This window comes from Triturus cristatus, chromosome 8 (genome assembly GCF_964204655.1).
Source record: "Triturus cristatus chromosome 8, aTriCri1.1, whole genome shotgun sequence".
NCBI classification, from domain to species: domain Eukaryota; kingdom Metazoa; phylum Chordata; class Amphibia; order Caudata; family Salamandridae; genus Triturus; species Triturus cristatus.
The window spans coordinates 456,950,943-456,975,358 of NC_140591.1; the positions used below are offsets into that span (position 1 = coordinate 456,950,943).

At 52.3% G+C, this 24,416-nt stretch overlaps 1 protein-coding gene across 1 annotated transcript in view; it reads left to right on the plus strand.

The window, feature by feature from the left end:
• Window positions 1-24,416, plus strand: part of RB1 (RB transcriptional corepressor 1) — a 1,278,597-nt gene that overhangs the window by 1,206,184 nt on the left and 47,997 nt on the right. The window contains exon 25 of the mRNA XM_085621884.1: window positions 18,638-18,780. Within this exon, the coding sequence (XP_085478010.1) occupies window positions 18,638-18,780 (143 nt within the window). The remainder of the gene's footprint in view (window positions 1-18,637; window positions 18,781-24,416) is intronic.

Below are 24,416 nucleotides of genomic sequence, written 5' to 3' on the forward strand. Positions count from 1 at the left end.
GCGCCTGGCGCGTGAGCAGCAACCTATCCAGCACGAAAACACTACGCTCTCGTTCTGCAACAACGGGACATCCCATACTCAATGCTTTACCCCGCTAAGCTCAAGATCAATCACCGCGGCAAAGTACACTTCTTCGGTAACCCGCAACAAGTGGAGGACTTCCTCAGAGACCGAGGGCCCTCCGCGTCTCCACGGCGCAGTCCCAGGGCGAGGTCTGGGTCCCGGTCCCCGACGTCGGCTCCGGACTGATGAGTATTACGTCAGGATGCCATAATGTTCACTTTTGTCTTCTCTCCTCTGCGTCCCTCTCACTCCTCCCTTTCTCTCTCTTAGCTGCTCCCCCTTGTCTCTCCCCTTTTCCAATTTGCCTACGCTTCTTTCTGGCTGTGGGAGTGGTCTGGTGGACTTCACGAGCTGGACTGTCGGACTACATGAGAGTGCTTTTCCAGCCCATTATCTTCCGTCTGAATCTGGGGAGGTTGCGGGGTGAGCATGGAGATTGAGGGTCCCACTCATGTCGCCAACTGTTATTCCGGAGGTGCTGGCATGGTCGTTGTGGCTGCTATTTGCCGTGGCACTCCCCCTCCCACCCCACTCTCGCTCCCTGCGGCGATATAGTGGGTGAAATATCGGGATAGGGGAGGGTAGGTCCAGCTCACTGGCGTTACCCAAAGAGGGAGTACCCCATGAGGATGGCTTTGTTTGATGGGAGGGTCGGGGGTATGGTTCCCGGCAGGATTGGGCTGTCGTGGTGGGAGGGTGAGGGGTGCGGGGGGGCGGGTGGTTGTGGGGATTGTTGGTTGGTAAGTTTTCCTCTGACGAGTTGGTTGAGTCGGATGGAACGGGCGAGGGGAGGGACCGTGAATACAGCATTACACTGATCTATTGGACCAATCACATATATTCATTGGAGTTGATGGTTCGGCGATGCATGTGGTGGTGCTTGGAGTCGGTAGTATGCCGCCTGGTTGGTCTAGAGGTGGGAGGGCACCTGGGAGGTTGGACATGGCTGAGAGATGATCCGCAAGTGGGCAATAGGCGCCAGTCTGTGTGATGGTGCCGGATGAGAATACTGCGCTGCGCGACCCGCATAGTAGAGTGAATGTCCTGGCCTGGAATATACGGGGGTTGGGTGACCCGCGTAAGCGCCGCCAAGTCCTGGGGTATCTCGATCGCCATCAAATACATATAGCGCTGCTACAGGAAACGCATACGGACCCCCGTGGCACACCTTCATTTGCGTCCCGCTGGGCGTCTTATAGCCTATTCTCCTTGTACTCCACCTATTCAAGGGGAACGGCCATCCTGGTCAAAAAGCACACCCCCTTTGTGCCCCTGGGGAAAAAAACTGATGCTGAGGGCCGTTTCTGTGTTGCGTGGGGTTGCATGGGCAACGCCACGATTACTATCGTGTCCTCCTATGGGCCGAACCTGGATGAGCCCGCACACTTTATCTCCCTATGGGAAGTTATACTGGGGGTAGGATCCACTCACTTGCTTTGGGGTGGCGATTTCAATGTTCGTTTGAATCCTTCTCTTGACCGTTCCAGTGCAGATACCCCACACCATCCCCGCTCTCAGGCATATATCTCTGACCTGCTGACCCACCACTTACTGATAGACGCTTGGCGCTGGATACACCCGGCTGCGCGGGAGGGCACGCACTGGTCGGCGCCACACTCCACATGGGCTCGGTTGGACTACATACTGCTTTCTAGGGGCTTGGGGTCCTCACTGCTTACAGCGCAACACTTGCCTCGTACTTTTTCAGATCACGCACCGGTACTGATCACTCTAGCCAGGACGGGGCTGGTAGGCACACCGCTCCCGTGGCGCATGCAGCCTAACATCCTCCGGGATGAACTTTTCCAGCATGAAATGTCCCAGGAGATCATGGACTTCATAGACCGCAACAGAGGGTCGGTGGATAGCGTTGCGACGTTCTGGGAGGCCTTCAAGGTCACTATGCGAGGGGTGTGCATCTCGAAGGGATCAGGGGTACTGCGCTATCTTCGCGCTACTCTGACTTCTCTGGAGCGGGATCTGGGGGCGCTGGAGACTGCCACAGATTTCCTGGAGGACCCCGGAGCGCAGCTGGAATATCGCACGAAGCTCTCGGAGTACAAGCGCACTGCGGAGAGAGAAGTTCACTTTAGGGGGAAGCACTTCATGGCGCGGGCATATGGGGAAGGGGAGCGACCCGGCAGGTTCCTAGCGGGGGTAATTCGCCCCCCGCAGGGCTCTAATCACATACTAGAGGTCAGGGCCCCGGATGGTTCCATATGCCGAGATACGCCCTCTATACTCTCTTCCTTTGTCTCACACTATTCGGGCCTGTACACCTCCAGACGGGAGTCGCCGTTTGAGATGTCCGACTATCTCTCGGAGCTCACTCTCGGGTGGTTATCCAATGCCCAGCGGGAACTCTTAGCGGCCCCTATTGGCCTGGCTGAAATCAAGGAAGCCATAATGCAGACGTCATCGGGGAAGGCGCCGGGCCTGGACGGCTTCCCTATCGACTACTACAAAACCTTTATTGACCCGCTGGCGGCGGTTCTGCGCGAGGTGTTCGAAGAGGCGAATGAGACTGGCTCGTTGCCACCCAGTATGTCGGAGACCCTTATAGTCTCGCTCCTTAAACCGGGGAAGCCTCCGGATTCCTGTGACTCCTACCGGCCCCTTTCCCTCCTCAACAGCGACGTGAAGATTCTGGCCAAGGTTCTAGCGAACCGGGTTAACCTCCTGATTGGAGACTTAATTCTGCCGGATCAGTCGGGGTTCGTCCCCGGCAGGTCTACCTCTCACAATCTTAGGACCCTGTTCTCGATCCTAAATAATGCTGATCCCTCTCTCGCGTTGGTGGCGGGGTTCTTGGACGCCACCAAAGCGTTCGACTCGGTCGAGTGGGACTATCTCCATTTGATTCTGCGTAACATGGGTATGCCCATAGCCTTCTCCAGATGGATCCAAATCCTGTATCACCGCCCCATGGCGAGGGTTCTTATTAACGGGCGTGTCTCTGAGCCGTTCCTGGTCACTAGGGGCACTCAGCAGGGATGCCCGCTATCACCGCTCCTCTTCGCCTTGGCAATAGAACCCCTGGCGTCCCTGCTTCGGCAAAACTACCTGGCGGCTTCCTTGCGCTGTCAACAGAGGCAAATCTTGGTGTCGCTTTACGCGGATGACCTCACGTTGTACATCAAACACCCCCGGGAACACTTGAACCCCATACTCAGAGAGCTTGTCCGGTTCTCGTTGTACTCGGGAATACACATCAATTGGGGCAAATCTGCGGTCTTTCCCCTAACGGAGGGTGTCGACAGATTCCCACTCGACTTCCCGTTGGAGTGGCGCGACACTGACGTGAAGTATCTGGGGGTGTGGATCTCCAGGGATCGACAGGAGGTGATGCGTATGAACTATGGCAAGACTCTGGAGTATATACGCACAAGTATAGTTAGATGGCTGACCTTGCCGCTGACCATGGCTGGCCGTGTCTCACTTATCAAAATGGTTATACTCCCCAAACTACTCTATTTATTCCTCAATATACCGTTTCATCCGGGGGGCTATTTCTTCAGGGCTCTGAGGACTGAACTCATCCGGCTGGTGTGGGGGGGAAGGAGACCGCGGCTCAAATGGTCTGTGCTTACGCGCCCGTACGTACAGGGGGGCCTCGATATCCTGGATTTTGAACTCTACTACAACTGCGCCCAAGCACACTACGCGTATTATTGGTATCGCCCCACCCCTTACATGCCACAGATAGCTGTAGAGCACTGGTTGGCGGATCCGATCCTGCTGGAAGGCATGGCCCTCGCGGAGGTCCCCTCGTCTCGGGCCGATCGCAATCCTGTTCAGGCTACGGCGCATGCTTGGAGTGTTTTGGCGAGACTCATGGGCGCGCCGCTCCTTTATTCCCCGCTGATGCCCTTGGTCTACCACCCGGCTCTTCCCCTTCTGGAGGAAGGTCTGTTCCAGCGAATCAAACTTAAAACGGGGGTAACGTGCTGGGGGGACTTGTTCCACGAGGGTAGGTTTTGTGACCTCCCGCTCCTATTTGGAGAGGCGGTCCCAACCCCCCTGGAGGTTTTTGCGTTTATTCGTCTTCGCAGTGGACTGCAAAAAATACTGCCGCCATATCCTGCAGAGCCTGCAGTTTTGGAACCGTTCCATTACCTCCTCGACTCCACCTCCCCGTCGCACATGGTCTCCTCGCTTTATCGGCGCCTTTATACCCACGGACGGGGGGATATTCTGAGGTCTCGGGCCGGCTGGGAGACTGAGATCGGCACAGTGCTCACGGATGAACAGTGGGAGTACTGCTGTCTGCAAACCGAAATGATCTCTTGGAGCAGTAGGTTCCGCATCATTCACTACAAATTCCTACACCGCCTCTATTGTACCCCAGTCCAGATGCATAGGTTTCAGCTCCGTGACAACGATCGATGCGATAGGTGTCACTCCCCGGGGTCTGACTTTTTACACCTGGCCTGGACCTGCCCGAGTATAGACGACTATTGGAACCGAGTCTACGCTGCCATAGGTGAGATGCTCGGAGGCCCGCTGCATCCCTCCCCACTTCAGGCCCTGCTGGGATACACCCGGGATATACCCAAGGTGGATCGTCGCTTTGTTACCTGTGCGCTGTTGCTAACCAAGAGGCGTGTGGCATGTCGGTGGGGGCGGGGGAGAAGCATGTCAAGAATAACATCCTGGATCCCTCCCAACATGGGTTCAGACCGGGTCACAGCACGGAGTCCGCTCTCCTTACCTCCACAGAACACCTACGGAAAATCATGGACACCGGCAAAAGCGCCGCGCTGATACTGCTAGATCTCAGCGCGGCCTTTGATACGGTCTCCCATGCCATTCTACTCAAACGACTAGGAAACGCAGGGATCATAGACTCAGCACTAGAATGGTTCCGTTCGTTTCTCACGAACAGATCCTTCCAGGTATCGCCCCCCCCCTTCATTTCCCAACCCCAAGATATAGGCCAGGGAGTCCCGCAGGACTCTGCCCTCAGTCCATCCCTTTTTAATCTTTACATGCAACCTCTGGCGGAAGTTGCTAAAAAATGGGACCTCATAATGGTATCGTACGCCGACGACACACAGCTGGTCATCAGCCTTAATGAGGCTCCCTCTCCCGATGCCACTAGATTCAGGGATGGACTGACCGCCGTCGCCAACTGGATGACAGCCAATTGCCTTCAACTTAATGGAGGTAAAACTGAGGTGTTGCTCATGGGCAAAAATTCCAACATCTGGAGCAACCTTTGGTGGCCCCACTCATTGGGCCCAGCCCCCCCGCCTAAAAATCTGGCAAAAAACCTGGGAGTCTGGCTGGACTCGACACTCAGCTTCCAGGCTCACACTAAAAAAGTTGCCGCGACCTGCATTGGACTACTGAGAAGCCTTCATCCCATCTTAGGCTTCTTCGATTCCAAAACGAGACAACTCATCGTACAATCGACCATCTTATCCAGGCTGGACTACGCGAGTGTCCTGCTATTAGGAGCTAACAAAGCGGAGATCAAGAGATTCCAACGAATTCAGAATTCCGCCGCCAGGGCTATAGTAGGTCTGCCGAGAAGGTGCTCCGCAAGAGCCACCATCCAAAGACTACACTGGCTACCGGTAGAAGCCCGTATCCATTTTAAGGCCCTTATCTTTGCCTATAAAATTCTGAGTGCTGAGGGACCAGAGCTCCTTTGCCCGTTGCTAACGCCCCACAATCCCCAACGCAACCTCCGCTCCAAAGGGCAACACCTAGTACTGGTCCCCCACACGAAGTACTGTCGCATAGGAGGACGCTCCTTCAGATTGCTAGGGGCCAAATTATGGAACTCCCTCCCCCTCCACATCCGCTGTATTGACAACCTACTGGCTTTCCGCAAAGCTATCAAAACTCTTCTCTTCCCCCCCATGTAGGTTCTCTCCCTTCTTTTTTTCCTCCCAGTTGGTTACGATGGTTCTAGCGCCGGGACGCCCCGTTGCCAGGGCAGCTGTTGCGCTTTACAAAACTGCTAACATAACATAACATAAGGAGTGGCTGCGGGATATGCTTACCTGTCAGGAGAATGTTCTGCTGTATGCTGATTTGCTGCCGCCTGCGTCACGGCCCCCCGACATTTGGGCCCCTCTGATGAGATACCTCTCCGCCCATGAGGACCAGGGGACGCATCCTAGTGCAGCTGAGGGATAGTGTCAGATGTTGGTTTGAGGCGTGGAGGGTGTGTGGATGTCCTCCTCGCGTGTGATTCCGGCCTGTAGGGTCTTTAGGGTTCTTGCATATCTCTTTGGAGGAAGATACTGCCACTATCCAATGACTGTCTCCAATGTAATGTACTCTGTGAAAATGTGATATTGATGTATCTCCTACTGCGAATAAGTGTAATGCTTGTTGGTTCTTTTCTTGCTGTATAAAAAATCTTAAAATAAAGAGTTAAAAAAAAAAAAGTCATCGAGAAGATCGTCAACAGACAGCTCGCCGGATCCCTCGACCCCTCGCAGTCCGTTTCCGAGCCAACCACATCACCGAGACCGCCCTGATGGCAGCCACCGATGACATCAGATCCCTGCTCGACAACGGGGAAACAGCGGCACTCATCCTCCTGGACCTCTCTGCGGCGTTCGACACTGTCTGCCACCGCACCCTAGTACAGCGCCTCAGCAACATCGGAATCCAAGAGAAGGCACTGGAGTGGATCATCTCGTTCCTCGCCGGAAGAACCCAGAGAGTCCGCCTCCCCCTGTTCAGATCCGAGGCCACCAAAGTCATCTACGGCGTACCACAAGGATCATCACTCAGCCCGACCCTCTTCAACGTCTACATGAGCCCTCTCGCAGCCATCGCACGCCAACACAACCTCAACATCATCTCCTACGCCGACGATACCCAGCTGATCCTCTCCCTCACCAACGACCCCGCCACCGCCAGAGCCAGCCTACACGAAGGGATGAAAGACGTCGCTGAGTGGATGATGAACAGCCGCCTGAAACTGAACTCAGACAAGACGGAAGTCCTCATCCTGGGATCAGCCCCCTCCGCCTGGGACGACTCCTGGTGGCCCCCTGCCCTGGGCACCACTCCCAAGCCAACGGACCACGCACGCAACCTGGGCTTCATCCTGGACTCCTCCCTCTCGATGACCAGACAAGTCAACGCCGTCTCATCATCGTGCTTCAACACCCTGCACATGCTCCGTAAGATCTTCCGATGGATCCCCACCGAAACCAGGAAGACGGTCACCCAGGCACTCGTCACCAGCCGACTGGATTACGGAAACACCCTCTACGCCGGAACCACAGCCAAACTACAGAAAAGACTCCAGCGCATACAGAACGCCTCCGCACGACTCGTCCTGGACATCCCCCGACACAACCACATCTCCGGCCACCTGAGAGACCTGCACTGGCTCCCCGTCAGCAAGAGGATCACGTTCAGACTCCTCACCCACGCACACAAGGCTCTCCACGACCTGGGCCCCAAGTACCTCAACAACCGCCTGCCTTTCTACACGCCCACCCGCCAGCTACGATCGACCAGCCTCGCCCTCGCCGCCGTACCACGCATTCACAGAGCCACCGCCGGAGGAAGATCCTTCTCCTACCTGGCGGCCAAGACATGGAACACCCTCACAATCCGCCTTCGGCTGACCCAGGACCATCTCTCCTTCAGGAAGCAACTCAAGACCTGGCTATTCGAGCAGTAGTGGACCCCTCCCCCCAGCGCCTTGAGACCCTACCGGGTGAGTAGTGCGCTATACAAATGCTGGGATTGGATTGGATTGGAATTTAACTAAAATGGCAGTTCTCCCTCTTTTTATTTTTTTATTCACAGCTGTTCCATGTGTTATTTATTCTAGATTTTTTGCACTTGTAAACTCAACGTGTTTGTTCTTTTTGTGGCATAATACCAGCCAAAGATTGGCACTTTAAATAGGAGCATAGAGGAAGGTAGATTGGCTCTTCTATGCCCGAAGTCATATTCTTTGCACAATGTATAGATTCAATAAAGCTCGCAATTTCTAGGTCTACCAGCAGAATAAATTGATAGATAGAATGTTAGAAGAAAATCGAATTCAGGACCTTAGAAGACTCATTAAATGTCTCAAAAAAGTAAGCTACAATACTCTGCAAGGGCTTTTTTTATTTTTTTTTAAAGAGCGGAATTTTATAACGATTTTGATATTCCTTACATTAACTCCAAAACTCAATTGGGCCTATTGGAATGGGAAAATGGGGTATTGTGTCTCCAGCTATTGTAGCCAGGTGGGGAATGAATGTTTTTTTCAAACTAGATCATTTCCTGTTGTTTGATAGATGGAAACTCGGATAGAGGTCGAACTACAGATTTCGAACTACAGATTTCAAGTGTAAGGCTTGGCTGCAGTGTTCCTATAGGGCCCTCCCCAGGATATTATGGAATCCTGATTTTAGGATTATGACAGACAAAAATGAGCTGGTATTGAAGTTGATAGATGATGCTGATGAGCATAAGATAGGCCTTTGGAATCGTTATTAGTTATCTCGTGACAAAATGGATGTGCATGTACTGGTCTCTGTGAAATGGCTCACAGAGGAGATTGCGACACTACCTAAGGATTATCTGGCAGGATTAATGATTTAAACTATTCTGCTTTAAGTTTAAGAAGGGCCAATTTCCGTAGGATAGAATTTTCAAAATGGTTGATCTACAGGACCCCTCAGTTGTTACATAAAATAAATCTGGATTGTCTGTATCAATGTTTTAGGTGTGGTATGACCGGTGAGGGACACATTATATGGTGATATGGTAATTGGGGTAATTTCTCGGAAAGTATTATTAGATTTCTATAGAACCAGTTAAAGATCCAAATAACACAAAAGCTCTTGTTAGCTCTGTTGGGCTCCTGCCCTATGGTGGATATCCTGTGGGAGTTTCAGATGTTGGTTTTTATTGCTATGTTGGTGGCACGGTCTCTCCTGCTACATAGGTGGAGATCGAAGCTTGTACCCTGTTGCCTGGATTGGCTAGAAAAAATGAAGAGGATCGGGGAAAGGGAGAGGCTGTTCTCTGCCAGGTCTGGCAACATGGTGGCAACATGAAGAGATTTCATTAAGTTTGGAGGTTCTTTGATGGTAAATTAAACCTGTGAAATCACTTCAACATCGTAGCATCGTTTGGGTGGGGGCTTATTTGGATGTCTTGAAGGGTCTCGGGGACTGGTGATCTATGATATGCATTTATGATATCGTTTTGATATTGTACAGACTGTTTTTATTATTTTATGTCTGAGATGTGGCATTGTTCCTCCAAAATAAAAAAAAATAGAATTAAATTAAAAAGGCTGCAATTCTAATTTTTGCATTATGTAAAACACACCCAAAACTATGTGGCTCTCCTGTGACGCAATTTTAAATGTCAACTGAGTTACATTTGTGCTGTCATCATCTTATTCCCACTCTATCTTCCAGTTGAAATTCACACCTCCTCTGGATCAGTTACAATACAAAGTATTTAGGGAACTGTTCAATCTACCACAGACCGCACATAGATTTCAGATGCGTTTGGAATTTGAGATTCTCAGTCAAGATATAGCCAGTAAAGACTCTTTCCATAAATATTGTCACAACCTTAAGCACACAAAAATGTTTTTTTTACTACAACCCGAGATTCAAAGAAGGCAGTGAATCAAGTATTCCATAGGCCAAATACTTAGATCTTGCTGGTAAAGACCTTGATGTGAGTACAATTTGGGGTGACAACTCAAAGTCCACTCTGAAGGCCACAATAAAACTCCGCTCATGCTCTCCTTCTGTGCCGCCATCATTCAGAATATATGCAGTTAAGCATGATGCCCTAATGAGGGACTCATATTTGAGATTCTCAAAATAACATTTAACAGAATCACCTAATGAGGCAAGCACGCGAGAGGTTTTCAGAATGCTGCATTTTAAGTTATTTCCAAACAAGTAGTTAAGATCAGGATGGCTCAAATACTCCGGTGAACTGCAGCAGTTGTAGGTCTAGATATGAATCTTTATGCCTATATATAGAATATTTATACCTATAAGTACATAATTGAATCTAGTGGTGTAGCGCAGCTATGAAACTGTGAATAAGAAAAACAGTAACTTTGTGATTATTGTTAATAGTCATATACAGTAAAGTGTATTCGCGGGCGTATCTTCCACTCAGCAGTGTTGCCTGCTATGACGCATGTCAGTGTCCTCTTAGTCACGATGTAAGCCTCTACCGGCTTCTTTGGGACTCTCTATGTATCCTGCCGCCAGAGGTACTTGCCTCTGCTTTCTTTGCCTTGTTGCAGTTGTGAAGTGCTGCTGGCAGCTGTGGTTTGAAGACTGGCAAATGTAGATTGATCACGACTGAGACACACATTGTTTTACTAGCTCCCTATCACTTCAGCATCATATGCGTTGCGCCTGCTGGTTGAGACAGTCACGCCTGTGGAGTTTTGGGGGGGGCCGGCCTAGTGCAGTGGGGCGCCGCAAACATGAGGGACACATCAGCCAGGGTTACTCATGTGGGCCAAAGACCACGAGCGGTCTTGCGCCCGTTTATTTATACCTTCGGGCGTGCACGCCCTCCGGGTGCGTGGATGCGTGTCCAGCGTAGCGGAACGGGCCGGATGGCTCCGTTACCACATCCCTCCAATCTTTCAGATATAGAGATCACTCGCTACGGAACAGTCTCTTGCGCACACCACGCAAAGTCCCTCAGTCTCTGACTCTGGGCCGGATTCGGCCGGAGGCCATACTGCTGGCTCCGGGGGACATCTCCTCGTCCGGTCCCACAGGTTCCTTTTCCACTGGGTACCCCCGCACCTTCGGAGGACCCGTTCTCCCGTTCTTCCACACCAGACGGTGGGGGCGTGCTCCGCTGTGGGCTCGCATGCCCTCCGGACAAGCTACCCCCTTCTCCGGCATCCAGTTCCTCCTCCTGCGGGTCAGTCTCTCGTGGGGCTGTGGTGACCTGCTTGAACCAGGATGTGTTTCGTGTCACTACTCGTGTTCCTCTCTGGACCGACACCATGGTGCCCTGCACCCTGACTACCTCCCACACTTCCGGTTCAAACGGGGTGCGATACTTCCAGTTTGGATACCGGTCCTTCATGATGACCTTGTCCCCCACTTGGAGACTCCTCGCCTGGGCCCTCCGAGCCCGACTGGCGTTCTCATTAGAGGTCCGCCTCCTGTCCTGAGCCGCACCTTGGTCCAGCGGCCGAGGCTGCCACGCCCGACTCGCCGGGATGTTGTCTCTGGGGGCCTTCCTGAATAGGAGGTGCGCAGGCGCTCACCGAGTGGTACAGTGAGGTGTCCGGCGGTACGCACTGAGGAACTGTGAGAGGCATTGATCCGCGTCTTCCCCTTGGTCCACTCCTATCTTCAGCGCCCGGTTCATCGTGCGCATGAACCGTTCTACCTCTCCGTTGGCCTGGGGCCATTGCGGGGTGATCTTCCTGTGCCGGACTCCTCGGGCTGCCAGGTATTCTTGGAACTCTCTTCCTTGAAAGGGCGGCCCATTGTCCGACCGGACTTCCTCGGGCAGGCCCATCATGGCGAATATGCGGTCCAGCGCCGATCTCACCTGGCTGAACGCTGTGGAGGACACCACTTCCACCACCAGGAATTTGGAGTGCGAGTCCACTACCACCAAGGTGTGTCGCCCATCTGGGAAAGATCCGAAGTCCACACACAGCTTGGACCAGGGTTCTAGACACGGGTCTTCCGTGATCACCGGATGTGGTGCCGGCTCACCCCCCGTGATGTTACACGAGTGACAGTTGCGGACGACTTCCTCTACCATGGCATCCATCCGAGGAAACCACACTTTGCTGCGTAGCCTGGCCTTGGTCTTGGAGACGCCTTGATGCCCTTGGTGAGCCAGGCGAACCACCTCTCCTTGGAGACTCCTCGGAATGACGAGCGAGGCCCCTCTCAAGACCACTCCCTGTGGCCCCTCGCTGAGCTCACTCTGCGCCTTCCACACCTGTTGCCGAAACACTCTCTCGTCTTCAGTGAGGGCTTGCACCCCGTCCAGGAAGTTCTGCCAATTGCGGTTCACCAGCGTTTGCTTCACTTTGATGAGGCACTCGTCCAACTCCGTGGCTTTGCCAATGTCCTCCAGCGTGAGTGCCACCGGGCACGCCGCTTGTGACACCATCCGGACGAACTCTTCCGTGCAGCTCGCATCCGACGGATCTGGACCCGATTGGGCTGGGCCCGGGTGTCTTGACAGAAAGTCAGCAGGGTTATTGGCCCCGGGTCGGAAGACTACCTCGAACCGGTAGGCTTGCAACTGGACTGCCCATCTCTCGATCCGTGGCGGGCCCAGTCGTGCGGTGCCAGCGAAAAACGGGACAAGGGGCTTGTGGTCGGTGACCACCCAGAAGTCGTGACCATACAGGTATAGGTGAAAATGCTGGCAGGCCCACTTGATGGCCAGCGCCTCTCGCTCGATTTGCGCATACCGCATTTCGGTGGCCGTCAGGGCCCTGCTGGCATACGCGGTGGGGACCCACTCCCGCGCTTCCGTCTCCTGCATCAGGACTGCCCCCAGCCCGACGGGGCTCGCATTCACCACTACCTCTGTTCGCCTGTGTGGTCTGAAATACGCCATGACCTTGTCGTCGATGAGCGCGTCCTTGACCGCCTGGAATGCTAGATCTTCCTTCGCTGCCCAGGTCCAGGGTTGGCCGCTCTTTGTGAGGAGCCGGAGCGGCTCCGACAAGGACGCGAGATTAGGGATAAATCGTCCGCAGTAGGTTGCCATCCCTAGAAAACTCCTGACCTCGGTGGCAGATGTGGGCCTCGGGGCTGCTCGGATCGCTTCCGCCTTCTTCGGATCGACTCTCAACCCTTCCCTGGAGAAGACGTAGCCAAAGAACTCGACCGACTCCTGGTAGAAGGAGCACTTGGCCTCGTGCAGGGTAAGGCCACTGTCCGCCAGCCTCTGCAGCGTGTCTCGAAGATGCCGGTGATGCTCTTCCAAAGTCTTCGAGAATACCAGTATATCGTCGCTCAAGTTGATGACTCCCTGGAGTCCGGAGAGAGTTTCCCGTATGGCATTCTGGAACTCCTCCGCAGCTGACGAGATCCCAAAACTCAGCCGCTTGTACCTCCGTAGGCCAACGTGCGTGGAGAAGGTGGTGATGTTGCGGCTGTCCGGGTGGAGCTCTAGCTGATGGTATCCTGCGTTAAGATCCAGTTTTGTGAACCACTGGGCGCCGTTGAGGTCGGCCACAATATCGTCCATGGTGGGTGTGAGGTGTCTTTCGCGCTTCACTGCCTTGTTCGGGAGGCGCATGTCGACGCACAAGCGGATGGCGCCTGGCTGCTTGGGTTTGGGCGCCACAACGAGGGGGGACACCCACGGGGTGGGGCCCGACACCTTTTCGATCACCCCCAGCTCCTCCAACTTCTTCAACTCCTCCTCCACTCGTGGTCTCAGGAGGAATGGTATCCTCCGGTGCCGGAGCGCCATGGGCCGGACCGTAGGGTCCACGTGCAGTTTGAACTGTTTCCCGCGCAGGCATCCAAGACCTCGGAACAGCATGGGGAAGTCCTTCAACATCTCCCTGGCGTGCAGGTCGTGCACCTGGTTCGCGAAGAACACCAGCGCCAGATCTTCGGCGGTGTGACAGCTCAGCAGGGTGCCCCGCTTTCCTTCCGCCACGTGGAACGTCGTGGCCAGTTTCCTGCCGTCGCTAACGACTTCAACTTCGATTACCCCTCGCAGGGACAGTGGCTTGTCGCTGTCATATGTGAAGATTTGGGCCTTGGAGGGTCGCAGGGGTGGTCGTGGCGATAGTCTCTCGTACTGGCAGCTATCCATTACATTCACCGACGCCCCAGTGTCGATGAGAGCGCTCACCGGAGACCCGGCCACCGTGATGTCACACATGGGCGGCGGCCTGCGCCTCGTGCCTTCTCTGCCAACGAACGAGACGAAGAACACTTCGTCATCCTCCGCCTCGCCCTCGAATTCCAGCTTGGTGTTGTCTCCTTGGGCGGTGGATTCCTCCAACGTCAGTTGGCGCACACTCGCCGCTGCACCTCGCGTGCCCCCGGCACTGCCTCGCACTCTTCCGCCTCTACAGACCTTCGCGAAATGGTTCGCCCGTCCACACTTCAGACACGTCTGTCCTCTCGCGATGCACCGTCCGCCTGGAGGGTGGTCTAGGCCGCAGTTACCGCAGGCGTCCCTCTGGGGAGCCCTCGTGGCTCCGCGCTGCTGGGTCGGTCGCCTCTGCAGTACATCCACTCTCTCCTCCTTGACTGCAGGCACTTTCGGGGCCGCAGCCGGCCGGTTGAGGGCCGCTTCCATCGCGTCCGTGCGTGCAGTGGATAGCTCGTGGGACCGGCCTAGAATCAAGATCTCGTCAAGGGAGATGCCTGGCTGCCGGAGGATGAGGCGCCGCAGTGGGACCGACCGGCAACCCTGGATGAGCTGCGCCCGAATCTCTGCTCTCTGGTCCGGTAGCGTGCATGATAGCGAGAGTTTGCGAAGGCGGGCATAGAAGACGTCGATGGTTTCCGTTTCTTCTTGTCGCGCCTGGCGGAGCTTGAACCACTCGAAGTCGGGGTTAGTCTGTGGGTCAAAATGGCGATTTAGGGCCCTTATAGCACCCGCATAGTCGTTGGCGTTCCCTCTGTCTGGTAGGGTCTCGAAGAGGTCGTACAGCTCCTCGCCACCGTAGCACATGAGGAGAGATCTCTTGACTGTTTCATCCGTTTCTCGCACCCCAACAAAGTAGTGCTCCAACCGTCCGATCCATGAGCGCCATCGCACTGCCGCCGTAGAGGGGTCCGAAAGCTCGCTAAACGGAGGCAGCGGGGCTACTGCGCCATGTCCAGGCGCGGCGGGCGCTGGCTGCGCGGCCCGCTGCTGTGGCGGTTGCGGGGTGCCTCCTCCACTGGTGCTGGGGGTGGTCATGCCTGCTGCACCTCTCTGTCACCACACTCCTCTCTGGCCGTGGCTGCAGGTCCGCTCTCCGGGCGAGACCACGGTCTCTATCCTCCCCCGCTTGGGATGAATGTAGCTGCCTGGCTGGCGCTGCGCGCAGGCGAGACCACTGGCTGCTCCCTTCAATACAGCCTGTTCCGGTGGGCTGAGCTTCTCAGGCAGGCACTGCCGAGGACGCCCCTGCAGCTCTTCTCCCTCGCGCACGCTCTCTCAGGGCAGGTGGGGGCCTTGCACAGCAGACGACTAACAGGCACTCCCCACCCCAGCCAGACACAGCCCGGGCTCGCGAGGGTCGATTTCCCCCTCCGGGGCGAGCTTACCGGCAGTGGGCGGGACGAAGATCCTCCTCCAGGGCTCCAGACCTTCACGATCGGCCCTGACAGTCAGCGCGAGGGCGCATGTGACGACACGCGGACTGTCCTGCCTCCGCGGACTGCTCGGAACGCCGACAGCGGGATCGCCGCACTGCAGGTACCTGGGAGGGGCGATGCGCGGGTGGGCTCCGCTCTCGTCGCCAATGTGGAGTTTTGGGGGGGGGCGGCCTAGTGCAGTGGGGCGCCGCAAACATGAGGGACACATCAGCCAGGGTTACTCATGTGGGCCAAGACCACGAGCGGTCTTGCGCCCGTTTATTTATACCTTCGGGTGTGCCCGCCCTCCGGGTGCGTGGATGCGTGTCCAGCGTAGCGGAACGGGCCGGATGGCTCCGTTACCACAACGCCCTCGGATTCCGGTAGGGGGTGCTGACATCTCAGGCCTCAGCACTGTGGGGGTTACTCAAGGCACTCTTTGGAAACCTTCAGCTTGTGGCAGTGACTCTGCTCTGCTGCACCCCGCAGAGGGGCCAGCTTCTCATTTTAAAGGGATCATGTAGTTCAATGAAGCAGGGCCTAGATTGTGTTGGCTGGAGGAGGACTGCATGATCGGTAGCTGCTCTGGATCTAGATTCTGTGTGACTGAGGCAGTACAAGGAGCCTCCACGGTCTCCATGCAACCAAATGAGCTTTGCAACGAACACCACATTAATTGTGCTGCAGACTGAACTTTTTTTCATGCCAGCAGCAGCATTCAATGTCTTAAGAGGGATTTCCAGTGAAACGCGAGCCGTTCGGTGGAGCGCGTGACGGTTTGGAGACCTATCAGTTGACATTTTTCAGAACTCCCAGTTTGTGTGTGGGAAGGTTGCATTACTGCTACTGGTCTTTTGTGTGTGCATAAAGGAACCTTATACAGCTGCTTCCGCCATCTGTTCTCTACCTGCTCTTTGTTTCAGAGAACCTTTTATTGATAACCGTGATCCTAAAAGGCACGCAATTGCGTCATTACACACTTATTTTCCTGAAAATGTATTTGCGTTTACTGTATAAGAATTTAGGTTAAAGTACAGACCTTTGAAACCAAATATATTTTTCCTATGACGTGTTTGCGTTGTGTGCACCCTCCCATGTAAATGTGCCCAACTTATTACACCACATAGTTGTGTTACTGTAAAACTTAAATGATAATTCAAGTGTGTAAGGGGGCCTTCATGCCACGCCTTTCCGTCAAGAGTTGTAATAAAAAGGAGTGCAGACTGTACGTCTGCATAGCATGGTTTAACCAATGCTCTTTTATGTTTCATCTGTACGAAATAAAAAAAGGTATATTCAATTGGTGCCCAAAAAGAATGCCCTTCTATAACAAAAATTGAAGATTACGTAATCACCACACCTCACATTTTCCAAGCAAATCAGTTCAATTTCCTAAAATACAGAGTAAGACTATTGTCACCTTGTGTTTGTGCGAATGTATAGAATATAATCAAGCAACTAGTTTGGCCACAATCTATGCCCACATTTATCAATAGAAACAGTCCTACTTGTATTGCAATATATTATTTTCAAAGGCACATTCACAAACACGGCCTTAAACTGTCAAGTGTCACGCATTGTAAAACGCGGGATTTTAGTTCCCATGTTTTAAGCCATACCCTTAAATACACGGGCCACAGCTGTTGGGCAGGATCCCCGTTTATGCTTCTTTGGCCACGCCCCTTTTAGAGGCCCCTATCTTTTCATCTCACTCGCAGCAGTGGCACTGCTCAGCACCATAACACATGTAACCCTGCTGACGTGGCTATAGGCTGCCAATAATCAAGCATTTAGATATAACATTATAAATATGTACAAAAATAAAGCTGTCAAAACTATTTTTCTACAAAAATCTAACAAGAATTATCACCGTTAAAATGTCCTACTCCAAGGGATTGCCAGTCAGTGACCAAAACCCTTACCTACTGTGGAAGTCTTTGAGATTTCATGTAGCAAAATACCCGTCTGCAGACTGTAAAACAGTATGTGCAATACAAACCTACCACTGTTAAAGGATTGTTAGCTTTAACCAGTACTCTTCACCACAAATAAAACATTTCATAGTAAACAGATCAGGCCTATGACATCAGACATAACGTCGTACCATCGGCTGCCACCTCAACCAACACTGGCTTACTTTATTAAGCGTAAGCTTTTCCACAAGGCAAAAATCTACACAACTACAGGCTGAAAAACAATATACAAGCCCTCCCAAAAGGACCTAACAAAGATCCTCACAGTGAAAACCTTCTCCTCCCAAGATTTTTTAGTGATTATCCAACACCAAAACCCTTGACTACTATAGTAATCGGAGAGACTCCACGTGACAAAATACTGTCCTGCAGGCTACGACACAGTGTAATACCAATCCACCCTGAAACGTCTGTTGGCTTTATCATATGCTTTTTCCAATCAATAAGTCAGGTCTCCTGACATAACTTTTTATAATAAACAAATCAGGCCTCTGTAGCCTTTATCATTGGCTTGCCACCATATTTAACCTAGGCCTTTTGTACTGAGCATACATTTTCCAACCAGGCAAAAAGGGCAATGCAAGCGCTATCGTCAGTGGAAGCCCTCAACTTCTAATCATACCCCTCTCTCAGCAGTGCTTCTTAAAGATGTTTTTCTGTTGATCACCATAGGTGCCCCGTCAAGCCAGACTTAATAAACTATCATACCCCTCTCTCAGCAGTGCTTCTTAAAGATGTTTTTCTGTTGATCACCATAGGTGCCCCGTCAAGCCAGACTTAATAAACTATCATACCCCTCTCTCAGCAGTGCTTCTTAAAGATGTTTTTCTGTTGATCACCATAGGTGCCCCGCCAAGCCAGACTTAATAAACTATCATACCCCTCTCTCAGCAGTGCTTCTTAAAGATGTTTTTCTGTTGATACTATCATACCCCTCTCTCAGCAGTGCTTCTTAAAGATGTTTTTCTGTTGATCACCATAGGTGCCCCGCCAAGCCAGACTTAATAAACTATCATACCCCTCTCTCGGCAGTGCTTCTTAAAGATGTTTTTCTGTTGATCACCATAGGTGCCCCGCCAAGCCAGACTTAATAAACTATCATACCCCTCTCTCAGCAGTGCTTCTTAAAGATGTTTTTCTGTTGATCACCATAGGTGCGCCGTCAAGCCAGACTTAATAAACTTATCAGCAATTGTGATGTAATATCGAGGCGTATTTTCTTTTTCAGCTAGAATTGCTGGTCCCCGTTTCATTTGAAATAAGTTCTTTATAAAGCTACCATGTTTTTGTTACACAGTTACGAGTCAACTCTGTTCTTACTTTATATGTTTTTTATAGACTGCTGAAAAATTCCAAAAAATCAACCAGATGCTGAGCAGCAGCGAACGTCTGCGGAAACGAGCGGCTGAGAGCAGCAACGCGCCAAAACCTCTGAAGAGGCTTCACTTTGACACGGACGGGCCAGATGAGACGGACGGGAGGTTAGTTTTTATTTTTCGTTTGCTGCAGAAAATGCGCACTAGGTGTCTTAGTGATTGTGACCTTTTAGTCCTGATAGCCCACCACTCTTATTGTTAGCATCTTTCTATGCCCCCTAGCGGAAATAGGCTCGAACAGCTCTACAGTGCCACCTAGCACAATAAACAGACGCTATCCCAGTACACCACGGCTCCAAGCCATTTAGTTGGCTAAGTGCTTACCACCACAACAGCGCATTCATATCCAGTTCAAGTCATTCTAGGCTCTACACCAACTACACTGTGCATACAACTACTGGCTCCAACACGTTGACAACTCAGCTCTGAGTCATACAGTTGGTTAAATGTTTGCCAATCTGTGCAGCAGGTGCAGTGGCATCAGGGCCCACAGGTGATTAATGCCCCATTTTATTTCCATTTGGAGGTGCCGTGCAGCACTTTAATATGCAGGCACTTCAATCTTTTATGCTACACCGAAAGAACGAATTATGTACAGTTCTCGGCATATTAGGACACCCACCTCAGCAGCACATCCATGTCACGTCATTCCCATACTTCGAAATGCAACAGTACACACAAAACAGCTCCAGGAACCTTCATGAGCACTGTTCCAAGTCAAGTTGGCTAAACGTTTGCCACCTGAACCGTATATCCATATCCAAGCCCCAATTTACACGCCAATCATCTAGATGAAATCTAGAACTTAAACTTAATGCACACACGTAGCTTTGTATCAAAGCCATTAAACCAGAAAAGATGGTACAAAACATAACATCCTCCTGATGCAAAGCAATGGACCGCATACGCCCAAACAAAGAAAAAGGCAGCTGCGCCCTGCAGATACACAGTAGGATCGAACCAGCCACAGTCCAGTAAAATTCATAGCTAAACAGTACATTAATCTATTTTTCCTCACTAACTACCATCAATATGAATGGCCTCTAAGCCATGAATACGCTCGGCAGTCCTCTTTGATTCTAGTTATCTGATGCTCCAAAACCACAAGCTAATTCCCAGATTTCGAATTTGCAACAGGACCATACAAATGGTTGTAAGTGTTATATGAATGCTCACAATGGAACAGCCCAAACAGTAGACTTGTTTGTTTATTAACATAATGAAAATTTTTCTAGCTAACGTAAAGTTTAAATTCTATTAAGGACTCCGAGGCGAGGATTATGCCTAAAAGTCTTTACTTCACTGATATCAAAATTCGCAGCCATACAACAAAGCATTACAGAATAAAACTAACATCCCCGGAAATTCATGGGTGGTTATAACAAATACAAGCAACCAATCAAATAGAGACATTCCTAACAAAGTCCATCTTCACTGCCTATGCTGCCTCTTTTCTTCGTGCGGAATCATGCAGATCTCCTTCACTCATAAAACCTACTTAGTCATCCATTCCAGATAAGAAACAAAGAGAACAAACATATAAAAGAATCTTTAACAAGGAAAAAACAACATCTTATAAACCAGACCTTTGTCTACATAATCAAAGTCTCAAAGTATGAGTAAAAAAATATTTCCATTACTAGATTAGGCAGAGAAAACTCAATACTTACTGAATACGGGGAAGGAACCAAAGAGAAACGTTTCTCGCGGGGTAGGATAATCTTGCCTCCCTGTCCTTAATAGAATTGAAACTTTTTTTTCTGATCGCTAGGAAAATGTTCATTTTATTTAAGGACCGTAGGGAAGGATTATGCCACTTCAAAGCTTATCACCTACCAACTGAGCAATGTCCACAATCGGCTTTAAGTAGAATCTCATGAAAGTAGATTCAGAGGACCGATCTGCCGCGTTCATGATATCCTCCACACAGGCACCCAGCTGCAAAACTTTAGATGCCATTGCACCTCGGGCAGAGTGTGCCCAAAATATCCCCACATTTATTCCAGCCTCCCACATCACCCAATGGATCTAACTGGCAATCATGGGAGAAGAGACCGCTCTATGAGGCTTCCTTAGGACAATAAAAAGTTGTCTCTCACCAGGCAGATAGAGTTCCTCCGTCATTTTCTTGTATGCCTTCAAACATATAACAACATATAGCTATAAGAATATGCAAATAAGAGGTAAAAAATAACTCTAATATATGACTTAGTCCTCCTACTGATCGTAAAGGAGACCCCATGTGGGAAAATGCTCTACCTGTAATATCCAGGGCTCTAACATCCAAAATCCTGTGGCAGGGTACCAAGCAAACAAGCATAGCCATTTTGGCGGATAGTTACTTGTGGGACAAGAAATGATTGGGTTGAGGACGACTCTCGCCTTCTACTGAGGGATATTGCCTTGCCCGGCCTGTCCGTTGAGGACCGTGAGCGGCTGGACGCCCCCTTGTCGGCGGATGAAATAGCGACCGCGATCCGCTCCCTTCGCTCGGGCAAGGCTATGGGTCCCAACGGTCTGCCCATTGAGCTATATAAATTGCGCCCTGATAAGCTTGCGCCCTTCCTCAGTCGCATGTTCCGTGAGTCTCTTGCGGCGGGTTCCCTTCCGGCTGACCAGCGTTTGGCCACGATAGTCGTGATCCCCAAGGAGGGCAAGCCGCGAGACCGCTGTACTTCTTACCGGCCTATTTCACTGCTAAATGCAGAGCCTAAAATCCTGGCGAAAGTCCTTGCCAATCGTTTGTTGAGCGTCGTGTGCGATCTTATTCATCCGGACCAATGCGGCTTCATCCCGCACCGCAACACCGCTCTTAACTTGCGGCGTCTTCACGGCGCCCTGGCCAGGGCGGAGCTCCTCTCCGAACCGGCCGTGCTGGTTTCTTTGGATGCCACGATGGCTTTTGACACCATCGAGTGGCCATTCCTCTGGGCTGTCTTGGCTAAATTTGGCTTTGGGGAAGGGTTTATTGGCTGGGTGAAGCTTCTTTACACGGGACCCATGGCTCAGGTGGTGGTGAATGGGCGGGTCTCTCGGCCCTTTGCCCTTGGCAGGGGCACGAGGCAGGGGTGCCCGTTGTCCCCTTTGCTCTTTGCTCTCGCCCTGGAGCCACTCGCTGCTTGGCTCCGCTGGGAGCCCTCGCTTAGGGGGATCCGGTGGGCCCCGGGCTTCGAAGATCGGGTCTCGCTGTATGCGGACGATATTCTCCTGTATCTCACCTCACCGCGGCAGTCGCTCAACGTCCTCTTTGACGTTCTGACTTCCTTTGGGAACAATTCGGGTCTCACGATCAATTGGTCTAAATCCTGCGTCTATCCTATCTCCGGTGGTCCTCCTCTCCTGCCGCCTCGGCTTCCGATCCAAATATCTCTGAGCGGCTTTAAGTACCTGGGGATATACGTTTCGCTGGACCCGGTGGCTCGCTATGAGCAGAATCTCCTGCGTCCACTCCGGCGATTGCGGGAGGACACGGCCCGGTGGTGCAGGCTGCCCCTGTCCCCGCTGGGTCGGGCCGCGCTGTTCAAAATGATGTCCCTTCCCAGGTTCCTCTATGCACTCCAGAACTCCTTCGACGTTATCCCAGTGGCCTACTTTCGGGAGGTGGAGAGCCTGCAGAGGAGACTGGTGTGGGACGGGCGGGCGCGTATTGCTCTTGCTAAGCTTACTCTCCCCTGGTACGACGGGGGCATCGCGCTTCCTGACATTCGCAGGTACTATTGGGCCTCGCAGCTATCGGCCATTAACCATGCCACGTATGCGCCTGGCTTGAATCCGGCGTATGAGATGGACAAGTTCCTGCTTCCCGGCGGGAACTATAACAGGGCACTTTACTCCCGCTCGGCTGGCCGGACCCTTACGGGTCCTACTAAGATTGCGGTGCGGACCTGGAGGGCTGCCACTGCGGCCACGGGCTGGAGTGAGCGACTAACATGTGCTACTCCTTTGTTTGCCTCCGACCGCCTGGGCAGCCTCTGGACTACGAAGGGGTTTGACCAGTGGGATACGATTGGTATCAGCAAAGTGGGAGACCTGTGGCATAAGGGCACGGTTAAGACTTTCGCGGTGCTCCAGGCCGAATATGAGCTTACTGACAGGGAGTTCTTCCGCTATGCCCAGGTTCGACACGCCCTGCTCTCGGTCTTTGGGGAGGGGACCAAGATCCCGGTTTCCTCGCCCCTCGAGGACCGCATACTTGACGGACATGTCCCTGACAGTACTATTTCTTTAACTTATAAGAAACTGATTAATCATCGGGCTGACCTCTTTGTGCGCCTCCGGGAGGCTTGGACGGGGGATGGGGTGGAATTGGACGACGAGGACTGGCAGTCTGCACTGTCGTCCCCCAAGGAGGTCGCCATTCCAGCCCGTCTCCGGTTGGTACAGCTTAAGATTCTTCACCGGGTGTATGTGACGGGTCCTCGCTTGGTCTCGATGGGATTTTCCGACGACGGGCTCTGTAAGCGGGGTTGTGGGCTCAGCGCCACCTTTCTCCATATCCTGTGGGAGTGCCGCGAGGTGGCGGACTACTGGCGCCGGGTCCATACGGTTATGGGACAGGTCACTGGGGTTGTGCTGCTGCCGGAGGTGCGTCGCTGTGTCCTGAATGTGTGGGAGCCCAATGATTACAGCGCGGCTCAGACTCGGTGGGCGGCCCTGGGGAACATGATTGCCAAGAGAGATATAGCGCAGCTTTGGGGCGCCCAACGGCCGCCCACCGTGTCAGTATGGAAGGAGAATATGGACTGGTGTATGTTCAGGGAGAAGACTGTGTATGTGGCCCGTGGTAAGCCGGGGGCATGGGGTAGAATCTGGGGGCAATGGAATGCGTATCGCGGGGGTATCTGTACGCCCCCCCTGGTGGACACCGATATCGCCATGTCCCCCTGACCCCTGATGGTTCCTGGCACCTTTTGGAATAACTACATATGGACGTTCATCTCCCTTGACCCCCCCCCCCCCCCGTCCCCAGCCTCCCGGTACTCCTTCCTTTTGCCGGCTGCTTAATGGTCTGCACTGGAGTTCCCCGGAGGAAGCCTGACCCGCACTGTTTGCCCTTATGCCTCGCCTTTTGTTTTTCTTTTAGTTTTTGTGTCTGTTGGACTTAAGTCTCCTGTTCCTTTAGAACTATCCGGAGCCACTACGGGGCTGCGCCTCGGGACTTGACTGCAGCCTTGATCAATGTATATCTCATTCTGTACCTAGCGGCCGGCCCTGGTGGTTGTAGGCCCGTGCTTGTAACCGAATTATTGTTCAATAAAAATTTTATAAAAAAAAAAAAAAAAAAAAAAAAAAGAAATGATTGGGTTGTAAGGACAGAAACCGATTAAGGACTTGATTGATATCCTAAAGAGTAGAGTATCATGGCTCCTGGGGCAAAGAAAGTCGAACCCCTCATTGTAACTTACAGACAAAAAGATGCTCCCCACTGGGACCCATCTATCGGCACATGGCCTGCTGTAATAGCTGAGCGGAAGGTATTAATAGTCCAGTATGCCAAACCCTTCTGAACATAGTTCTGACAAAACATTAAGTATCTGGACTATATCTGCATCCACGGTATTCAGGCCCTGTCAAACATATCAACGCATCCATCTCATGCAGGCCGATCTGTATCGCTTGACCGTGCTGTTCACCCAGACCTTGGACAGGAGGCTTTCAGCCTTGTTCGAAAGTCCTGGGATTTTCCATCTATGCTTCAAATCCGCCACACCATGAGGCGGAGAGAACCGTCCAACACAAGC